The sequence below is a fragment of the Sorex fumeus genome, unplaced genomic scaffold (assembly GCF_029834395.1).
Source record: "Sorex fumeus unplaced genomic scaffold, SorFum_2.1 ptg000122l, whole genome shotgun sequence".
Classification (NCBI taxonomy): domain Eukaryota; kingdom Metazoa; phylum Chordata; class Mammalia; order Eulipotyphla; family Soricidae; genus Sorex; species Sorex fumeus.
In genome coordinates, this window is record NW_026606179.1 from 23,618,222 (window position 1) to 23,639,531 (window position 21,310).

At 51.5% G+C, this 21,310-nt stretch overlaps 3 protein-coding genes across 3 annotated transcripts in view; 2 read left to right on the top strand and 1 right to left on the bottom strand.

Annotated features, from left to right (window-relative positions):
* The window catches only part of RHPN2 (rhophilin Rho GTPase binding protein 2), a 70,843-nt gene extending 60,138 nt beyond the window's left edge, over positions 1-10,705 (top strand). The window contains exons 12-15 of the mRNA XM_056136217.1: positions 1,379-1,455; positions 2,288-2,434; positions 2,858-3,013; positions 9,407-10,705. Coding sequence (XP_055992192.1) covers positions 1,379-1,455; positions 2,288-2,434; positions 2,858-3,013; positions 9,407-9,673 — 647 coding nt within the window. The 3' untranslated portion in view covers positions 9,674-10,705. The remainder of the gene's footprint in view (positions 1-1,378; positions 1,456-2,287; positions 2,435-2,857; positions 3,014-9,406) is intronic.
* A 1,835-nt stretch (positions 10,706-12,540) lies between these two features.
* On the bottom strand, positions 12,541-16,448 carry FAAP24 (FA core complex associated protein 24). The gene is made up of 4 exons (XM_056136927.1): positions 16,284-16,448; positions 15,866-16,005; positions 14,799-14,951; positions 12,541-12,799 (listed from the first exon to the last, which is right to left on the bottom strand). Exons 1-4 carry the CDS (start codon positions 16,387-16,389, stop codon positions 12,551-12,553), a joined length of 648 nt encoding a protein of 215 aa, XP_055992902.1. The 5' UTR covers positions 16,390-16,448; the 3' UTR covers positions 12,541-12,550.
* Positions 16,449-17,008: 560 nt separating this feature from the next.
* CEP89 (centrosomal protein 89) overlaps positions 17,009-21,310 on the top strand; it is a 70,917-nt gene continuing 66,615 nt past the window's right edge. The window contains exon 1 of the mRNA XM_056136634.1: positions 17,009-17,091. Coding sequence (XP_055992609.1) covers positions 17,053-17,091 — 39 coding nt within the window. The 5' untranslated portion in view covers positions 17,009-17,052. The remainder of the gene's footprint in view (positions 17,092-21,310) is intronic.

Here is a 21,310-nt window from a genome sequence, read left to right on the forward strand (position 1 = left end):
GTGTGGTGTGTGGTGGGGTGTGGGATGTGGTGTGTGCTGTGTGGTGTGGTGTTTGGTGTGCTCCTGCTGTGTTGTGTGTAGTATGCTGTGTGGTGTATTATGTGTGGTGTGCTGTGGTATGTGGTGTGTGGTGTGCTGTGGTATATAGGGTGTGGTGTGTGTGTCATGTGTTGTGGTGTGTGCTGTGTGTTGTGGTTTGTGGTGTGCTGTGGGGTGTATGTGTGCTGAGGTGTGTGGTGCTCTGTGCCACGTGCTGTGGTATGTGGTGTGTGCTGTGGTGGGTGCCATGTGCTGTGGTGTGTGCTGTGGTGTGTGGTGTGGTGTGCCGTGTGAGTGCTCTGGGCTGTGATGTGTTCTGTGGTATGTGGTGTGTGCGGTGGTGTGTGCCATGTGCTGTGGTGTGTGGTGTGGTGTGCCGTGTGAGTGCTCTGGGCTGTGAGCTCTGCTGTGGTGTGTGCTGTGGCTCGTGCAGGGGGGGCTCCTGTGGAGTCGAGTTGAGGGTGGTGGTCCTGGTACCTACCCTGTGATGGGATCCAAAGACCCCGGAGGCTCCTCGGGGAAGAAGAGTGCGCTGTCCCCCCGGGTTTCTGTTCACCTGTCTCGCGCAATATCCCCCGACAGGCCGACTGCAGTGACTCTTTGCAGACCCCCTCCCCCAGTCTGGGCAGCACGTGGAGGATGGGGCGTGGTCGAGGTGCCCGCCTCACACGTGGCTGACCCCGACTCATCCCCTGGCTTGAGTCTCGGCACTGCGTGGCCTGCCCCGGAGTGACCCCTGAGCCCTGCGGGTGTGGCCCTCAGTCTTCTCCACCCAGAGGGAGAGAGTGGAAAGCACAGCTTCCCCGGCCTGTGCCGAGGCCCCATCCTTCCACCCCCACCCCCAGTAGCTTCCTGAGGGCCAGCAGAAGGCAGCCGGGACGGGAGTTCCCAGCCCACAGCCGGGATCAGTCCAGTGTGAAAGAGCCGAAAACCCTATGCCTGAAGCTCTCGGGATGGTGTGTCCACTTGCCCCAGCCAGTGGGTCCTAGCAGGTCCCCTGTGCAGTCCATGGTCTTGAGGGCAGGCCTGTCCATCTCCTGCACTGTCTCCCCACTGAGGAGACAGGAACGGACAACCTCTGCCCTTCGGCCCTTCAGAGACGGTGGCCTGAGCGTCCCCCTGTGACTTTTTTTTTCTTTTTTGGGTCACACCTAGCGATGCTCAAGGGTTACTCCTGGTGGTGCTCGGGAGACCATATGGGATGCTGGGGATTGAATTTGGGTCTGCCGTGTGCAAGGCAAACGCCCTCCTCGCTGTGCTATTGATCCAACCCCACCCCTACCCCACCCCGTGACCCTTGGCAGGAATGCTGACGCTTCTCCTTCCTCTTCTTTTCCAGCTAAAACTGAGCGTGAGGTTGAAATTGTCCCTCCACAGTTCTCCAAGGTGGAAGTCACGGACTTCTTCCAGAAGCTGGTAACTTGATCTCTTACTTTGTAACAACTCAATTGTAAGAATATTAAGAAAGCTAACCATAAGAAAGTTACTTATGGTTTTTGTTTGTTTGTTTTTACCAAACCCAGCAGTGCTCAAGGTTTACTCCTGGCTCTGTAGGCAGGGATCACTCTTGGCAGGGCTCAGGGAACCATGTGGAATGCTGGGGGTTGAACCTGGGTCAACTGAATGCCAGATGAGTGCTTTACCCACTGGACTATCTCTCCAGCCTGTTTTTGTGCCCCCCCCCCCCCCGCCCAGTGGTGCTGAGAGCTTACTCCTGGTTTTGTGCTCAGGGATCACCCCTGACAGGGCTCGGGGGACCATATGGGATGTTGGGGATCAACCCTGGGTCGGCCATGTGCCAGGCAAGTGTACACCAACTGTACTTTGTCTCCCTCTGTGGCCCCTGTTACATTTATTTTTAATTCTGAGAGTGCCATGCCTAGTGGTGCCTGGGACTGTTCCTGGCAGTGCTTGGGACCCCCAAGATGCCAGGGCTAGAAAAGCTTTGTAAAAATCTTAATATAGTCAAGGTACTGTGGTTACAGTTGTGTTGATGTTTATGGGTTTCGTATATTGGATGCTTTGAATGACGATCCTTTTTTTGAAGATAACTATGTGAACCTATAAGTTGTTTAGAGAGAATGCGTGACGGCTGCCAACTGTCATCCCAGGCTGGCTGTGTTCTCAGAGCGGGCTGTGAAATCATCAAAGAGTTTCTCTAAGGAAACACTCTGACAATGTTTTCTTTGTCCTTCAAGTCTCTGGTGTAGCATTTGGTGACTACACATGACACTGTTCTGTCCCACAGGGCCCCCCTTCGGTGTTCTCTGCCAACAAGAGATGGACACTTCCTCGAAATGTCCACTTCGCTGCAGAAGAAGGGGATTTGGGGTTCACCTTGAAGGGAAACGCCCCTGTTCAGGTCCACTGCCTGGACCCCTACTGCTCTGCAGCGGTAAGTGCACCCCTCCTGGCCTGGGGACACAGCCATGCTCCCTTGCAGCTTTCAGGGGTCATGCAGAGAAGACACACACCCTTGGCCAGGTGTTTAGGGGTCCTTTATACATAAAGCCAGACTTGGTGTGACTGCCCCTACCTGGAGTTAAAGGTCAACTTTCCTTTTTCCATTTGGGTTTTGGGACCACACCCAGTGGAGCTCAGGAGCTACTCCCAGCTCAGGGATCACTCCCATCAGTGCTTCGGGGACCCCGAGGTGCTGAAAATGGAGCCAGAGGCCTCCTGTGTTCAAAACATGAGTCAAAGCTGAGCATCTCCTGCCCAAGAAGGGCCGGTTTGGCTTCTCAGCAGCTCTGCCGGGAGCGGATTAGGGGGTTTGGATAAACACACATGTTGACCTTCTTTCAACCACCTTTCGTAGCTGGCGGGGACCAGGGAGGGTGATTACATCGTGTCCGTCCAAGACGTGGACTGCAAGTGGCTGACGGTGAGCGAGGTGATGGACCTCCTCAAGAAGTGTGGCGAGGCCGACATCGACATGAAGGTCGTGAGCGTTCAGGACTCCACCTCCTCCTTGGTGAGCGCTGGCCGACGGGGTGGAAATATGGGGTGGGATGGGGGGATGGATCCTACCCCAGATATCTATGCCTGACCCTCCGCCCCCTGCCTCCTGCCACTGACACCCAAGTGCCTCATCACTGTGATGCACTCACCTGGACCACGTGTTGCTGGGGAAACTCCTGTTTATTTATTTTATTTTATTTTTTTTGTCTTTCTGGGTCACACCCGGCAATGCTCAGGGGTTCCTCCTGGCTCTGCGCTCAGGGATCACTCCTGGCGGTGCTCAGGGGAACCACATGTGGTGCCAGGAATCAAATCTGGGTCATCCATGTGCAAGGCAAGTGCTCTTCCCACTCGCCATACTGCCGCTATGGCCCAGCACTTATGTTGTATTGTTTTTATTTTTTTTTTAATTTCCGTGGTTTCCTCTCCTCACACACCTGCAGACCAGTAGCAGTCTACAGACAGGTGATTAGAGATGAGAAAGTACTTCCAGTTCAGCAGCAATGGGGAGGGAGGGGTGTGTGTGTGTGTGTGTGTGTGTAGATTAGAAAGTACTTCCAGTTCAGCAGCAATGGGAAGGGAGGTGTGTGTGTGTGTGTGTGTGTGTGTGTGTGTGTGTGTGTGTGTAGTGTGTGTGTGTGTGTGTGTGTGTGTGTGTGTAGAGATTAGAAAGTACTTCCAGTTCAGCAGCAATGGGGAGGGAGGTGTGTGTGTGTGTGTGTGTGTGTGTGTGTGTGTGTGTGTGTGTGTGTAGAGATTAGAAAGTACTTCCAGTTCAGCAGCAATGGGGAGGGAGGGGTGTGTGTGTGTGTGTGTGTGTGTGTGTGTGTGTGTGTGTGTAGAGATTAGAAAGTACTTCCAGTTCAGCAGCAATGGGGAGGGAGGGGTGTATGTGTGTGTGTGTGTGTGTGTGTGTGTGTAGTGTGTGTGTGTGTGTGTGTGTAGAGATTAGAAAGTACTTCCAGTTCAGCAGCAATGGGGAGGGAGGGGTGTGTGTGTGTGTGTGTGTGTGTGTGTGTGTGTGTGTAGAGATTAGAAAGTACTTCCAGTTCAGCAGCAATGGGGAGGGAGGGGTGTGTGTGTGTGTGTGTGTGTGTGTGTGTGTGTGTGTGTAGATTAGAAAGTACTTCCAGTTCAGCAGCAATGGAGCAATGGGGAGGGAGGGGTGTGTGTGTGTTTGTGTGTGTTTGTGGCCAGTAGGACATTTCAGTGGATGGGAACCATTTCGCAGATCCTGGGCTAAACCCCACTGTTATGGATAAAAATGACAAGTTGCTTGATTTTTCTGCTTCAACTTGCTTGTATTGCGAAAGTACTGCATCCTCATGGCTTAGAAAAAATACCCAGGGTCCAGCCAAGGCGAGGCCCCACGCGAGCAGCCCGCTCCACGTGTCAGTGCTGACCACGTCCCAGGGCGCCCTGGGAAGTGTCTGATGCCAGGGCAGGCCCGTGGGTGCAGAGTTCTCCTGAGGAATGTTGCCCACACACTCCTGAGTCAGCCACACCTAACGCACCTGCACACGCCCTGTGCCACGGGGCTCATGCATGCATCCCACAAGCATGGATGGTGCCACACTGTGCCAGCCCTGTCTTAGGTGTCGTAGTGGCAACTAGAGCTAGGCAGATAAGGTCCCTGTGCCTGCCAGGCTGGCACTCACTCAGCAATCAGGTGACTGTGATTTTGATAAGTGCTGGAGAGAAAACTGGTGTGACACGGTAGAATGGCTGGGGCCTCGAGAGACGCCTTGGGGTGGGGCTGGCCCAGGCTCGTGTGACGAGGGGCACCGGCCCCCTCCAACCTCAGGAAAGGAGTGGGTGCACAGGTGCACGGGTCCTGCCAGAGGAATAAACGGAGGGTTTTCCAGCAGGAACCTAATGCCAGGGCAGGGGCAGGCTGGCATCAGGGGTGTGAGCTGGGAAGCTGTGGAGTCTCTGGGGCTGGGATGTGACTTGGGGGTGGGGAGGTTGCTGCCTGGACGCTGGCAGAGGGGCACCAAGTGTGCAGGCCAGTGATGGTCCTGGGACTGGAAAGAGAGGGGCCTGTCTTTTGTTTGTTTTCGTTTGGGGGGGCTACCCTGGCGGTGCTCAGGGCTTACTCCTGGCTCTGTGCTCAGGGATCACTCCTGGTGGGGCTCAGGGCACCATATGGGATGCCGGGGATTGAACCTGGATTGGAGGCAGGCAAGGCAAGTGCCCAGTCTGTTGTACTATTTTTCTGGCCCCTGTTGTGTATACTTGTTTGGGGAATGCTTCCTGCAAGCTCCAACATCCAGCCAGACAACAGGCAGTGGATCATCAGAGAAGTCAGCAGTGAGATGATATTTATTTATGTATTTTGGCTCTGCAGGGTTTGGCCCACACCTGGTGGTGTTTAGAGGCTGTTCCTGGCTGTTTACCTTTTTACTTGGGGGTCACTTCTGGCAATGCTCTGGGGCCATAAACAGTGCCAGGGATGAAACTGGGGTGAGCCACAAGCAAGGCAAGTGCCCTCCCTACCCACTGTACTATCTTTCTAGCTGCCGTCAGGTGATTTTTAAACTTTCTGTGCCAAATTAAATATATATATATATATATATATTTTATGGTGTTGAGTATCCCATTCAATTCTTATGCATGCCTGGCATGTGTGTTGTTGAGCTATATTCCTAGAGGGTTTTTTTTTGGGGGGGGGGAGGGGGCGGGATTTCTGGATCCCACCTGGAGATACTCAGGGATTACTCCTGATTCTGCATCCAGGAATTACTCCTGTCAGTACTCAGGGGACCACATGGGATCCCGGGGATCGAACCCAGATTGGCCACATGCAAGGCAAATAAATGCCTTCCCCGCTGTACTATCACTCCGGCCCCACTATCTGTCTTTCCTTCCAGTAAAATCAAATAGGGACTAAAGCCCATTGCTCTCCAGCTGAATACTTACCCCCTGCAGGGCACATTTCGGATATTATTGATGGAGTGGAAAGAGTCCCAGGATAGAAATCAAATAGTTGGAGTCAAGCCCTGTTATTAACAAGTTATGTGACCTCTGGGTCAGTACCCTCACAGGGCCTGTTTGCCTTTCCGGGTGATGGAAGAGTCAGCCTGGTGCAGGGCTTCCCTTCAGCCTGTGCTGAAGGAAGCTTTGAGAGTGACCGGAAGCTGTCCCAGGAAGATTGGAGGAGTGACCAGAGGTGGGGAGGACGCAGAATGAGGATTGCAAGAAGTGAATGGGAGGGAAGAGGTGGTGGTGCCTTAGGCTGGCCTCTGGGGATGCCCTGGGACCCAGGAAGGCTTTTCAAAGAAGGTGTGGGCATTGCCCACGGCCAGGGAAGAGAGGTGGGCAGCCAGGAGGGGATTGCTCGGGAAGAGGCTGGAGCCAGTATTTGGAGATTAGACACAATTTAGTATCAGGCCGCAAGTGAGCTGCTCGGGGATGTTGTCTAGGAGAAAATGAAAGCAGATACTCGGGGAAACGGGGAAATGGCGGGAGGGCCAAGGATGGGTGCCCTGGGTCAGGGCTGGAATTTCAAGGAAAGCGAGTCAGCTCACTAAATAGCTAAATATCCCCGGGCAAGGTGCAGCTGTTTGGGGGCGGGCCAGGAGAGGTGAAGGCGGCTGAGTTTAACTGGAGCTGACATTTTGCCAGAGGAGCGTGGAAGAGAATTGAGGGTGCTTAGAAGGGAGTGGTTATAACAAAGCACAAAGGCTCTAAGCAGCTCAAAAGTCTACCTCCGGGATTGTTTTTATTATTGTCTTAATGATAGTCTGAGTCCTGTACAGCATGGGAGGATTAATAGGTAGTTTTATAGGAAAGGGAGAGGCAGCCGCACTCCAGAGGGGCTTTTTGTAAAAGTGGATGACTGCATCGAATCTCTCTTAGAAGTTATCGTATCTCGAGATGTATATCTTTATAAATGCTGTATGGATAATTACATAAATGGCCTGACCCTGGTGCTCAGACCATAGTAGATGCTCAATAAACACTGGGCTCAAAAATCCTTCGGTGTTAGCAGACCTGAGGAGTGATGATCCACATGGAAAGGTCTAGAAAACAAGTTTCTTCAGATTGAGTCTCTTTAAAAATGAATGATGGTAGGGGTCAGAGTGTAGTACAGTGGGTAGGGCGCTTGCTTTGCATGTGGCTGAATCAGGTTTGATCCTCAACACCCTATTATGAGCCCCGTAAGGAGTGCTCCTTGAGCACAGAGCCAGGAATAAGCTCTGAGCACGATCAAGTGGGGTCTAAAAAAAAAAAATCCAAAAGGACTAATAGTATTTAACAGGTATGGAGATTCTCTTGGAGAATCTGAGGAATAGTCAGGATGGTTTTACAACAATGTGAATGTAGTTAAGGCCACTAAAATGACACTTAAAAATGGCTCAAGAGGGGCTGGAGCAATAGCACAGCGGGTAGGGCGTTTGCCTTGCACACAGCCAACATGGCCAACGCAGGTTCGATTCCCAGCATCCCATATGGTCCCCCGAGCACTGCCAGGAGCAATTCCTAAGTGCATGAGCCAGGAGTAACCCCTGAGCATCGCCGGGTGTGACCCAAAAAGAAAAAAAAAAGGCTCAAGAGAAAAATCTTGCGCATTTTTTTTTGGTTTGGTTTGGTTTTGGGGTCATACCCAGTGGCACTCAGGCTCTGGACTCAGGAATTACTCCTGGTGGTGCTGGGAGACCCTATGGGATGCCAGGGATTGAACCTGGGCCAGCCATATACAAGACAAACTCCCTACCCGCTGCATTATCTCTCTGGTCCCCTTGTTGTGCATTTTAACCAGCTTTTCAAAATGGGGAAAAGTTAATCGTGTCTTCACAACGGAGTCTCTATTGTCTTTAAAAAAAAAAAAAAGAATGAAGTTAGAGGCCTGAGAGAGAGCACAGTGGGTAAGGAGCTTGCTTTGCAAGCAGCCAGCCCACCCAGAGATCTCATCTGGGTCCCTGAACACTGCCAGGAGTAATCCCTGAGCATAGTCAGGGGATGGCCCCAAACAAAAAGCAAAACAAAACAAAACAAAAAAAAGAGAACGAAGTTGTTCTATATACTACTTGATTAAGTGGACTGACTTCCCAGATACAGGAAGTGAAAAAAATGGTATGTGAACTATGCACATACCAATATCTGCAAGAATAACAGGGTTTCTCAGTGGAAAGGTCTGGCATTTCTAGCTCAGGTGGAAGGGATATCCACTGCATACTATACATATTTTCATGTACTACTGTTTCAAATATATCAAGAACTTAAAAAGTTGAAAATAGTGGTTCCTTAGCCTTTATCACAAATTCTGAGTATGTGCCTTAAAATTGATCTTGCTTTCGGGGCCAGAGAGATAGTACAATGGGTAGGGTGTTTGCCTTGCATGCGACTGACCCGGTTTTGATCCTGGCAACCCATATGGTCCCCTGATCACTGACAGGTGTAACCCCAAACCGATAGCACAGCGATAGAGCATTGCACGCAGCCTTGCACACAGCCAGCCTGGCTGAGCCGGGTTCAATTCCTCCACCCTTCTCGGAGAGCCTGGCAAGCTACCGAGAGTATCTCGCCCGCACGGCAAAGCCTGGCAAGCTACCCGTGATGTATTCAATATGCCAAACACAGTAACAACAAGTCTCACAATGGAGACATTCGTGGGCCCGCTTGAGCAAATCGGTGAACAACGGGAGGACAGTGACAGTGACCCCAAACCAACAACAAAACAAAATTCTTTTGCTTTTGTTTTGGGAGCTATACTCAGTGGTGCTCAGGGCTGCGCTCAGGAATTACTCCTGATGGTGCTTGAAGGAACTTATAGGGTGCCAGATCAGCTGCATACAAGGCAAGTGGCTTCCTTGCTGTACCATCTCTCTGGCCATTTAAAAATTGTTTTTAAGAGCCCAACTAATTACTTACCCAGGTTTCAGAAGTTGGTTAGAACTGGGAATTGTACTGGGTGATGTGGAGTGATACCAGGATTCAGAAAGAAGATCTTGCACCGGAAGTCATGTACCTCACCACTGAGTCACATCCCTGCGCCTGACTCTAACTGAATTTTTTTTTTCTCCTGGCTTTGCACTCAGGAATTACTCCTGGCAGTGCTCAGGGAACCATATGGGATGCCGGGGATTGAACCCGGGGTTGGCAGTGTGCAAGGCAAACACCCTCCCCGCTGGACTATTGCTCCGGCACCCATGTCATGATCATTTCTAAGCAATTAGGGTGCTTTTTTTTTCTTTTTTTGGGGGGTCACTCCCGGCGATGCACAGGGGTTGCTCCTGGCTCATGCACTCAGGAATTACTCCTGGCGGTGCTCGGGGGACCATATGGGATGCTGGGAATCGAACCCGGCTCGGCCGCGTGCAAGGCAAACGCCCTACCCGCTGTGCTATTGCTCCAGCCCCAATCAGGGCTTTTTAACACTCTTTCCTTCCCTTTCTCTGGACAGCATAACAAGTGTGCCACGTACTCTGTGGGAATGCAGAAAACCTACTCCATGATCTGCTTAGCCATCGAGGGTGATGATGACAAAACTGATAAAACGAAGAAAATCTCCAAAAAGCTTTCTTTCTTGAGTTGGGGCACCAGCAAGAACAGACAGAAGTCAGCCAGCACCTTGTGCCTCCCGTCAGTTGGCATCACGAGGCCTCAAATCAAGAAGAGGTTCCCAGCATCCCCCTTCAGTCTTCTCAACTCCGACAGTTCTCTCTACTGAGACCCAGAGGGTGCTTGACTCGGCTTCACCTGTGTGCCATAAGTAGAACTTTCTACTCCCTCCCCCCCTCTCCAATTTCCCACAACTGTAAACTTTGACTTAATATGTCTTGTTGAATGAAACTGACAAACTCTCTAGAAATGTATGGGAAACCTACTTATCCAAGGAGAGTCACTCTATTGCCAGGAGTTATTTATTATATAAGAGTTGGGGATAGAACAGTGTTGAAACATGGCTGTTTTTACCGGCTAAAACGATGACTCTAGTTACTTTTAGTCACTCTCAGAACTTAATTGGGGTTACCAATTTGATCACCCGGACTCGGGTACTAATTCTACAGTCTTGAACTCAGAATTCAGATCACCCCCAAACGAAGGCCAGTCAAGACAGGATAGACTTTAGTGTTTACTAAAACTGTTCCAGGAAGCTGCTTCCTAAAGAGAAATTAACAAGCCTAAAAATGACAAGATTTTGCTATTGTTTCTATAAAGTATGAAACTTATTTTCCAGTAGCCAAGTGCCAAATTCTTCATGACCTAATAGATAAAGATTTTTAAATTTAGGAGCAGCTTTTTTTTTTTTTAGTTTCATGTCATTTAAAGGTTGCTAACACAGTTGTCAGTGTTAGATAAAGATACTATCTACAAGGTAGATAATATACTGTTTGATACTCAAATCATTTTCATTTTGTTTAAAGTAGGAATTACATATATATTCTTCAAGAGTGTTTAAGATGGCTTAAAAACTAGTTTTACATTTTATAAGGGACCTATGTACATGATTCAAGTTTTAAGCTCTATCTGGCTTCAAAACAACATTTCTCTTGCTGTAAGTTGGATGACACTGTGATTCTAGTAAGAGTCACTGCTGACATAGTACAAGTTATATATCCTTGAATTGCATTGAAATCTAATTTTGAGAATTAACAGGAACTTAAATTTTCATAGTGCAATATCAAAAGGGAAAGTATATCACTATCTCTAGGACCATTTTTATGTAAGTATTTAAATAAACACCTTTATTTGCCTGTTACTGTTTTTTTATTTTACTTTTAATTATTTCCTCCTCTTTCCAATGGTTTCTACCCTAAAGCACAAAATGTTTCAATTTTGTTTGCATTTTAGAAACTATACTTCACAAAGCAGGACTCAAAAGAGCTTTATAGTAAAATCTCAGTTCTTTGGAAACATAAAGCATCTAATTGAGTTTTTTTTTTAACTTTTAAAAACTGAATCACTGTGAGACAGACCCTTATAAAGCCGTTCATGATTAGGTTTCAGCCATACAGTGTTCCAACACCCATCTCTCCACCTGTCTACATCACCCAGCACCAGTGTCCCTAGTTTCCCTCCCATCACCCTCCACGTCTCTCTAATTGAGTTTTGAATGGGCAGTTGTACTCCCATATTCCGAGCCCTGTGGCTACCCAGTCCCCCAGTGTATATCCATTGTATACCCATACTGTGTCTGCCTTTTGTATATTGTCCCATTGTTGTATTGTGTCTACACCCTGTATATCATCCCATGGGTGTACTGTATCTGCTCCCTGTTTACTGTCCCTCTGGTGTACTGTGTCTACTCCATGCATACCATCCCTCTGTGTACTGTGTCCACTCCCTGCGTACCATCCCATCGGTGTACTGTGTCCACTCCCTGCGTACCATTCCTCTGGTGTACTATGTCCACTCCCTGCATACCATCCCTCTGGTGTACTATGTCCACTCCCTGCGTACCATCCCACAGGTGTACTGTGTCTATTTCCTGCGTACCATCCCTCTAGTGTACTGTGTCCACTCCCTGCGTACCATCCCTCTGGTGTACTGTGTCCACTCCCTGCGTACCATCCCTCTGGTGTACTGTGTCCACTCCCTGCGTACCATCCCACTGGTGTACTGTGTCTATTTCCTGCGTACCATCCCTCTGGTGTACTATGTCTACTCCCTTTGAACCATCCCACTTGTGTACTGTGTCCACTCCCTGTTTACTGTCCCACTGGAGTATTTCATCCACCCCTTGAATACTTTCCCACCCTCTACTATATGTTATTTACTACATAAACTCCCTCATTTACTTTGAGGGGCTCTGAGGGCAAGTCCTGGTGATGCGTGAACTGGCAGTGCAGTGCTGCCTTGGCCGAGCGATGTCGGGGGCTACCAGGGGGATATTCAGCGGTGCCTTGGGGTCTTGGTGGCGTTGGGGGATCATACTCATGGTCTCCTGCACATGAAGCACACCCTCTGTTCTGTGGTGCCAGGCCCACACTGGCCTTTTAGTCTTTACACAGGAACTCTAGATTCAGATTTTCTGTGTTTAGAAATATTTCTGTAATCACCGAGTGATTATAAACAAACCGGCTACCAGGAAGGGAGGGGGCCAGGAAGGAAGGAGGGAGGGAGGGAAGGACGCGATGTTTATTTACCCTGGCAGCAGCCCTGCGGCCCAGGTACAGGGAGAACCGCCCCAGAGAACAGCAGCCGGGGGCCAGGGCCCGAGGGTGCAGCAAGGCTGCACGGTGGGTTGGTCCTGAGGCTCGGTAAACCCTGTCCATGCCATAGTGATCCAGGTCGCAAGGGGCGGGGAAGGGGGGGCGGGGTCTGCTTTCCACTGAGTCTGCACGTCCCAAATAACATGATTCTCTTGGGAAGATGCATGCAGCAGACCTGGGTTAAATCTCCAGCGTCCCACCAGCCGTTCCTGCTAGCAGGACGAGGGCAGCGCCAAACAGGGTCCCCTCACCAAAATGCTTGAACCCAGCGCGCAGAGCAGGATGACCAAGTGCCACCTCACCTTCCTCGAGGTGCTGCCGGAGGAAAGCCTGCCCGGTGTGCAGGCACGCCATCATGGCCCTGTAGTTGGGCTTAAGGGAGAAGAGCCTGGTCACCGGGGCCGGGTGAAGAAGCTGTGGATTTGCTGTGCGGCTGCCGGCCCGACCACTGGCTCCAGCTCCTGGAGGGAGGCAGCGCTTAGCTGCTGAATACTCGGAAACTTCTGGAGCAGAAGCGGAGCTTTGACTTTCCCAACGCCTGGGATCTGCTGCACAGACCTCAGCAGAGAAGCCTCCGAAATCTGAGCCCTTTTCTTCCTGAGCAGAGGGTTCTTGCTGGGTTCTTTTGTGGTCTCTAGAACCTGAAGCAAAATTAGAACAGAAAAAAAAAGCACATGAGCGCCCTCTGGCGGACGAGCCAGTTTTTGAAAAGTTTGGTGGTGGTTTAGTCCGATCTTCGTTTGCTCGAATTGACTTACTACTATTAGTTTTTATATACCACGAGTGTAATTTTTTTTCAGACACTAGCAAAGCTACTGAAAGAGGAAATATATAACAACACAGAGGAATGAAACAATGCTTAGGATGAAAGCACGGAAAACATAACTGAGAAATTCAAACAGGTTCCTATGCTTATTAATAAATGTTTCAGGGGGTTGAAGAGAGAGAGTACAGCAGTGGGTAGGGTGCCTGCCTTGCATGCAACAGAACTGGGTTAAATCTCCAGCATCCCTTATGATTCCCCAAACTCTGCCAGGAGTAATTCCTGAGTGCGGAACCAAGAGTAACCCCTGAGCACTGCCAGGTGAAACCCCAAAACAAAACAAAACAACAAAAAAAGAGAAACATTTCAGGGCTTTTGCACATTTCAGATAGTGCAAGATATCTTTGCACAGGGTTTTGGGTTCAATTCCTGGCACCACATGGCTACTCGAACACGGACAGATGTAGTCCTGAAAAGAGCTCCCTGCTGGAGGAAAAAAAAAAAAAGAGGCACATATGCTGCCTAAGCCCATATGTTGCTTGTGCCCATGTGGCCAAGCACATGTGACACCCATATCCCCCCTCTTGACGTGTGTACTTTCATGCTTCTGTACCTAATGTGGAGTGTGTATAGGGGTTCTCTCTGCCTTTGGAGAAGCCTGCGTTCCCTCTTGAGTGTTACACTGTCTCCCCTCTCTCCCTACTTTATCTTCCGAAAAAAACCTTCAATAAAATCTGTTTTACTTCAAATGAAAAGAAAAAAAGGAAAGAAAGAAATGGGGTGGTGTATGATGAGAATGTCTTAACGACGTGCCCTGCAAAAAGACTGCAAGCAAAGGAGAAACCACATTCCACACGGTTGCATTTTCCTGTTGCTTCACAATCCTGCACATCAGACTGGAAAACAACACAACTGTAAAGAGTGTTCAGGGGCCGGGGAAACAGTAGAAGGATTAAGGCACTTGCTTACAAGCAGCCCACCTGGGTTGGATCCCCCTCACTGCCTACAGACCCACAGAGTCAGAAGTATGTTGCTCCCTAAAGTGTGCCCCCCCCCAAAAAAAAGAAAAAAGGAGTGATGCTCAGACTTTATGTTCTGATTTTAAAGGTTCCCAGGGAATTCTAATGTATAGCAGAGATAAATGTCAGAGAGAACCAGGGAGACTCCGCTAAAAGACAACAACTTAGGGTCAGGGAGATAGCTCACGTGGTCCAACACATCCCTAGCCTGTGTGATACCCCGAGTTCAGTGGCTGGTAGCACAATGTCCCCCACAACACTATCAGGGATGGCTCCTGTTTTTAAAATCAGTATGCACATGGAGTGCTGATGCTGATACGTGGGGCTGAGGCCCAACAATGGACATGTTCGCCAGCAGAATAATGAATGACAGTGGGAGTCTAAAATGAGGGCCCTTGCTTGATTACCAATCATTTGCCTAGAATATTCCTGGGGACAACTCATCTGCTTGCAGAAGCAGTTTCTGAACTAAAATTTTCCTCCAAAAGGGTTTTTTTTTCTTTTCTTTTTAGGTCCCACCCACTGATGCTCAGGGGTTACTCCTGGCTCTGTACTCAGGAATCACTCCTGGCAGTGTGGGTGGGGGAGCATATGGGATGGCGGGGATTGAACTGGGTCGGCCACATGCAAGGCAAATGCCCTACCCATTTTGGCCCCAGGGATACTGGATCCGAGGGTGTCACACATGTGAGGTATGTGCTCTACCACTCCCCTCCCCCCAAGTTTTATGAATAAAGAGGGAAAAATGCAGACTGAAATGCTGGCATGCAACAATAGCAAGGGCAAGGGCTAAAGAAAAATTTGCAAGGTTAGATGGGAATTGCTCCCGGGGCTGCTGTGGCAGGGATCGGTACTTACTAACTCGCTGATCAGGCAGGCCGCTTCCATCTGGCTGGCCACGGGGAGCAGCACCATGCCCAGGTCTAGAACCGTAAACTTCTGGACGGCCGGGAAGTACTGTTCACTCATTTGAGTCTTTTCCACTATGACAATCCCTTGAAGATGATTGCACTACAAAGTGGGGGCGAAGGGGGAGGTGGTGATAAGAGACAATAAATTAATTTGTGGGTGCCAAAGCAAGAGTATAGTGGGTTGGGTGCCTGCCTTGTATACTGCTGACCCAGATTTGATTCCTGGAACCCCAGCTGGTCTCCTGAGCTAGGAGTAAGTCCCTGAGCACCCGCTGGGTGTGGAGCAAAAACCAAAACCACACCAATAAAAATCTGGGACCTGAGCGATAGTACAGTGGGTAGGGCATTTGCCTGCCACGTGGCCTCTCTAGATTAGAACCCTGACATCCCATATGGTCCTCTGGGCATGGACAGGAGTAACTCCTTAGTGCAGAGCCAGGAGTAGCCCCAGAATAATAGGTTGTGACCCAAAAAGAAACAAAAAATCCATTTGTAACAAAATATTTTGTAAAGTAAGAAAGCTTTTGCTCCAAGAGGGTTTAAAACAGTCAATATTTTAGTTTTTTTGTTTGGGCCACCGGGCTTTTCATCAGGAATCACTCCCAACAGGCCACAGGAGAAGCAGAAAATTGGACCTGGGTGGGCAGTGTGCAACGGTAAACACTCTACCCTCTCTATCGTGGCTCTGGCCCCCTGGCCAACAGTTTTATATAAATTATTGCAAACAAAACCATGATGCCCATAAGTAGAGAGAGAGTAAGAAAGAAGGTGCCTGCCACAGAGGCAGGAGGTAGGATGGGGTGGAGGTGGCAGAAGGGACCTTGGGGACATTGGTGGCGGAAAATGCCCACTGGTGGGGGAATGGGTGTTCGATCATTGAATGACTGAAACCCAATCATGAAAGCTTTGTAACTGTATCTCACGGTGAATTAAAAAAAAAAAAAAAGGAAGACTGCAAAGGATTGATAGAGGCAAGGAGTCAGTGGTCAGATCCAGTTTCGGCTAGGTACTTACATTCCTAACCTTTACGAGTCTCTTTCTGTAGCTGTTCCCTGCCACCAAATCCGCTTCGGAGATGAAGAGGATGCAGGAGCGGCTCGACACGTAGAAATCCACCGGTGACAGGCCATCCTCAAACACCAACGTAGTTTTCCCTTAAAATACAGACAAGACCGCGAGTTCCGTGAGTCCGGGAGGAACGGGCGGCGACGACAAGGTCCCGCCGAGCCCGAGGTTCTGCAAAGCTTTGAGGGCTCGTGCACGGGGCAAGCCCATCCACTTTGCAGGGCCTCCGCCAGCTGCAACCCACGCCACTTGTCACTGGCCACCACGTAGCCCAGGGGCAAGCCCATCCACTTTGCAGGACTTGCGCCAGCGGCGACCTGCGCCACTTGTCACTGGCCACCACGTAGTCCCGGGCAAGCCCACCCACCTTGCAGGGCCTGTGCCAGCTGCGACCCGCGCCACTTGTCACTGGCCACCACATAGCCCAGGGGCACGTGCGTGGGTCCGGTGCAATCAGGGGGTTGCCTTTCCATGGGCAGCTTCGGGCTGGAGAGGGTGGCCAGGAAGGTCCGAGGACTGGCCCGTGGGCATACGCCCGCAGGTGCATTCCCCGCTGGCCCTCCCGCAGCGGCGCGTCTGCAAAGGTCTACAATGCAGCTCGGAAGTTCCGGTGCAGGCGGTCCCGTTCCTGATTATCGTCACCACCCTGACCCCGGCTACCCCAGCTTGTTTCACACATGTGTCTCCGCAGTCCGACCCAAAGCCCAGCCCAGCAGGGCCCGACTCGGACCCGCGTTAAAAACTGCGGGGCACTTCCGGGGCCGCGGGCGGGCAGCCCCGGGAAGCCTTCAAGCTGCCCGCCCTCTGCCTCTCGCAGCTCTGGATAGGCTGCGGGGGCCGCCGACGGACACCGGGGCGGACCAATCAGAGGGCGGCTAGCGGCACATTTCCGCGCTTTTGAATGAGGACCACGCTGGTTGCCAAGAGCGACGGACGCCAAGTAAACTTGTCTCTGATTGGCTGCGGCGGAAGATGAGCCAATGGCAGACATGGTGGTTGATAAGCAGCCCCTGGAGAAAAAGGCGTCTGGGGCTAGGCCCAGGGGTGGGGACTAGCGGTCCTGAGCGGTTCTCCAGCTGTGTCGTGGGGTGGCCGCGAGTCCGACCGGACACTGCCTCGCCCCTACCGCCGCAGAGATGCTCCAGGGCTTCCGCAGAGGCCGCCGGGGCCAGTTCGTGAGTACATCCCCGCCGGCTTCCGCTGCGAGCGCGGGCCAGTTCTCAGGGGAGAGAGGTTGGGGCTCGGGCCGAGAGGCAGGCAGCTGCACCCAAAGGAAGGAGTTAGAAGAAACCCAGTTTGAGAACCGGAGCAATAGTACAGCGGGGAGGGCGATTGCCTTGCAGGCAGCTGACCTGCGTTCGATCCTCGGCATCCCATCTGGTCCCCCGATGCATCGCAGAGCCAGGAGTAAGCCCTGAGCATTGCCGGGTGTGGCCCAAGACAAAAAAATTGGAAAAAAAAAAACCCACCAAAAAAACCTCATTAAAAAAAGAAAAACCCTAGTTTTGTTTTTTGTTTGTTTGTTTGTTTTCTCGTGCACTTCTACCCCGCAAACGTTCTTTCCGCGGTCGGGGAGTAAGTGCCCTGCTTCACGGCACAAACTTGCTAGAGGAACCTCCAGGTGGGGGGGTGTCCTGCTCGGTTCCCGACACCCCACATCAGCCAAGTCGGTCGGTTCTCCCCTGGCGGCTCCACCGCCGGCCTCCCCCGCGCTGCCGCTGCCGTGGCGCCTCTGCTCGGAAGGGGTTCCCTCGAGTCCCCCAGCAGCCGCCGCCCCCCCTTCCCCCTCCCTCTGCTGAGGTGGCCTTGACCCCGTGCCCACGAACTTGGTTGTGGGGAGTTCGAGCCTTTGCCTGTGCTGCAGGGCTGAGGAGTGTGTGTGTATGGGGAAGGGGGTGCAGGGGGGACCCCCAGTTCGGGCCGTGGTGCTTGCAAACTTGGCCTCCGGCGGGGTTTCATTCTTCTATTGGGTGCCTGCCACTTGCTGGCCTTGGGTTGCCCAACAGGCTGCCTGCCTGCTGGAACAACTCCCCCCCCCCCCCCCCAATAATTATATGAATTTTTAAGTTTTGGAAGAAAAACACCGAATATAAAGATGTAGTTCCACAATTTAGGTTAATAACTTTTGGAAATTTGGGGGGGGAGTTGCATTGTATACCTCAGTGTAAGTTGTAATTTTTAAAAATGTGCCACAAGAGGATTTGATGTTTAAAGACTTACGTGATTCCTTCAAAATTATTTCTGGAAATTTTACCTGTATCTAAGAAGCTATCTTTTCCCACAATAATTTATTACATTTAATATCTGCCGGAACATCTTTTTAGTTGCAGTGTTCATTGGGGGTTGCAGCCTTTAAGTTGAGGTGCTGGCATACCCCTGGCTGTGGTGCTGACCCCTCTTCACCTCCCCAGGAGATTTTTTTTTTGTCTTTTTAGGTCACACCCAGCAATGCTCAGGGGTGACTCCTGGCTCATGCACTCAGGAATTACTCCTGGGGGTGCTTGGGGGACCATATGGAATGCTGGGAATCGAACCCGGGTCGGCTGCATGCAAGGCTAATGTCCTACCCATTGTGCTGTCACTCTAGCCCCTCTCTAGGGGATTTTAGACAGCAGAGCTGCCAGGCTCAAACAGAAATGCATGGGGTGGCACTGGTGTGAAAATCAGCCCCAGAGGGGCCCCCAAGCAAAACAAATTTAGTCTGATTGTGGCACTCATGAGCTAGAGTGATAGCACAGCGGGTAGGGCATTTGCCTTGCATGCGGCCGACCTGGCCAACCCAAGTTTGATTCCTCCGCCCCTGTCGGAGAGCTCTGCAAGCTACTGAGAGTATCTCGCCTGCATAGCAAAGCCTGGCAAGCTACGTATTCAATATGCCAAACACAGTAACAACAAAGTCTCAACAATGGAGACGTTACTGGGCCTGCTGGAGCAAATAGATGAACAGCGGGAGGACAGTGCAGTGCAGTGGCACTCATTAGAACCCAGTGCTCTTAATACACAAAACCACACACATACACACACACATGCACTCATGGAAGCAAGGCAAGCATCTTAACCCTTTTTATTTATTTTTTGGGGGTGGGTACTCAGGGGTTACTCCTGGCTCTGCACTCAGGAATCACTCCTGGTGTGCTGGGGGAGCCATATGGGATGCCAGGATTGAACTCAGGTCGACTGCACGCAAGGCAAGCGCCTTACCCGCTGTACTGTCTCTCAGGCCCCCATCTTAAGACCCGTTGCAAGTGGAGATTGCAAACCTGTCTGCTTTCACTTCCCAGCCTCAGCTCTGCCTCCTGCTGAAGCCATCTGGACAGGTGCCGGGGGAAACAGTGAGGACCTGGGTGGAACATGCTTTCACAGTGCAGTTTGGCCAACATGTATATTGAACTTTGATTGCATTTTGTGTGTGTGTGTGTGGTGGGGGGTGGAGGGGGGCACACCTGAAAGTGCTCAGGACTTAACTCCTGTCTCTGCACTCAGGGATCACTCCTGGAGGGCTTGGGGGACCCTGTGGGGTGCTGGGGATCAAACCTGGGTCGGCTGCATGCATGCACAGCAAATGCCAATCCCCTTTGATTGCACTATTGAGTCCTACTGAGTCCCCCCACCCCCCCCTGCTAAATGACAGCTTATGGTCATACGGTGTAGAGGACAACAGTCTCCCCTGGGTTTCCGCAAAGAATGGGTGGACTCCTTTCCTGAGGAGGCACAGCCCAGCGAGCGGCAGCCGGGTCAGCCTGTAGAGTTGGTCTGGGGAGGGAGAAAAGGTTCTGGGTGGAGGGGAGCAGACCATTTGCTCTGCGGGCACTGGAAGCACCTCTGGATGGTGCAGAGGTGGGCCGGGGTCCATCAGGAGGAGCAGTGGACAGGCCACTGTGTTGCCTCTGGTCATGAGGGACTGCCGGTGGGGAAATGCTTCTAGTGGTGCAGGTAAGAATGGTTCTGCACACTGTGTGTGTATGTGTGTGTGTGGTGTGCTTTATAATAAACACCTAAAAAACAAAGCAAGGGTCTGGGGGGAGATAATTCAGGGGTCAGAGGCATCAGCCTTGTACCCTGATTCCATTGACATCAGGTATAGACCTAGTCCCCGCCTGCACCCCACTGCTCTGGAAGCCCTCAGACTTTTTTTTTTTTTTAAAAGAAGGTATTAGACACTTCCCCAGAGAGCGAGTCAATAAAACAGTGAACTGAGGCAGCAAAGGGAACAAAAGGGGACCATGGGACCCGGAAGAGGGCTCTGGCTCCTGGTGGCAGCCAGGGTAGCTCTGTAGGTTTGAAACAGTAATAGCCCTGCAGACCACGGCACCATGGTGAATGATTACAGTTAATTTTTTGCAAAAGAACTTTATGCCACATACAAAAATTATTTGCTACAAAATAAACAGAACTCGTGATGCCTTTTGGGGGGTCTATTGGGTGTCAGCCCCGGCGTGTTCAAAGGTCACTAAGTTGTCCCCTTGAACTGTGGGGCGCAGGGGAGAAGGCAGTTGTGTAAATTGTTACTGACAAAGGCAGGTATTGACTAATCCATCCAGGGGCAAACAGGGAAGGGAGTTTAGAGTAAAACGGAGGCACTGGGGGCCGGGGTGCCCATGGAGCTGGGGGAGTGGGGGCGCAGGAGGCATTTGGAACATCTACCCAGGCCCCTCACCAGGGAGTGCTGCCCGTGGCCTGATTAGTCTCCCAGTGGCTTTGCTCGTGGCCGCAGGGCTGCGCCCGCTCTGACCTCACTGCTGTCCCAGCAAACTATGTGCTTGTTATTTCCAGAACACAGCCCTGCAGGCCCTGCCTCTTTCTGCTCTTGGACCGTTTCCTCTTCCTGGGATGCTCTTCCGTCCCCCTCCCCAGGTCTCAGAAGCCCCGCCTGGGTGTCTGTGGGCTTCTCAGGGGACCTGAAGGAGCCCGCCCCGGGCCACTCAACCCTTGGTCCTTGGCTCCCTGCTTCGGCTGTGGGGGTGGTGTTGGATGCCTGCCCTCCGTGTGGGGGGCACAGTGGGCCGCCCCCTCAGTCACTGAGAGACCCCCTGAGCTGATGCGAGGCCTTGTCTCACGGAAGGCCCTTGCTTTGCACACAGCCGACCCGGGTTCCATCTCTGGCACCCCACATGGTCCCCCGAGCACTGCCAGGAGTGATTTCTGAGCGCAGAGCCAGGAGTTAGCCCTGAGCATCGCTAGGTGTGGCCTGAAAACACAGTCATTTGCCTGTATCAGACATGGCCAGTGGGCAGGGGCAGTGGGGGCTGTGTCCCCAAGATGAGGTATATCTGGAGGGTGACTCAGGAAGGGGGTGGTCAGGGGAGCCCCTGAAGAGGGCAGGATGAGCAGCGACAGCGAGGTTGTGTCCTGGGTGGGCTTGCTTACTCGCCGGGGAGGGTAGGGGGCACCTCC

Excerpts from the sequence above, each read along its gene's own strand:
- FAAP24 (XM_056136927.1), bottom strand. The coding sequence starts at position 16,389 with ATGGAAAGGCAACCCCCTGATTGCACCGGACCCACGCACGTGCCCCTG. Across the intron at positions 14,952-15,865 it reads GACTCGTAAAGGTTAGGAAT|TGCAATCATCTTCAAGGGAT; the intron begins GTAAGTACCTAG and ends CCCACTTTGTAG. Across the intron at positions 12,800-14,798 it reads CCTGCCTGATCAGCGAGTTA|GTTCTAGAGACCACAAAAGA; the intron begins GTAAGTACCGAT and ends ATTTTGCTTCAG.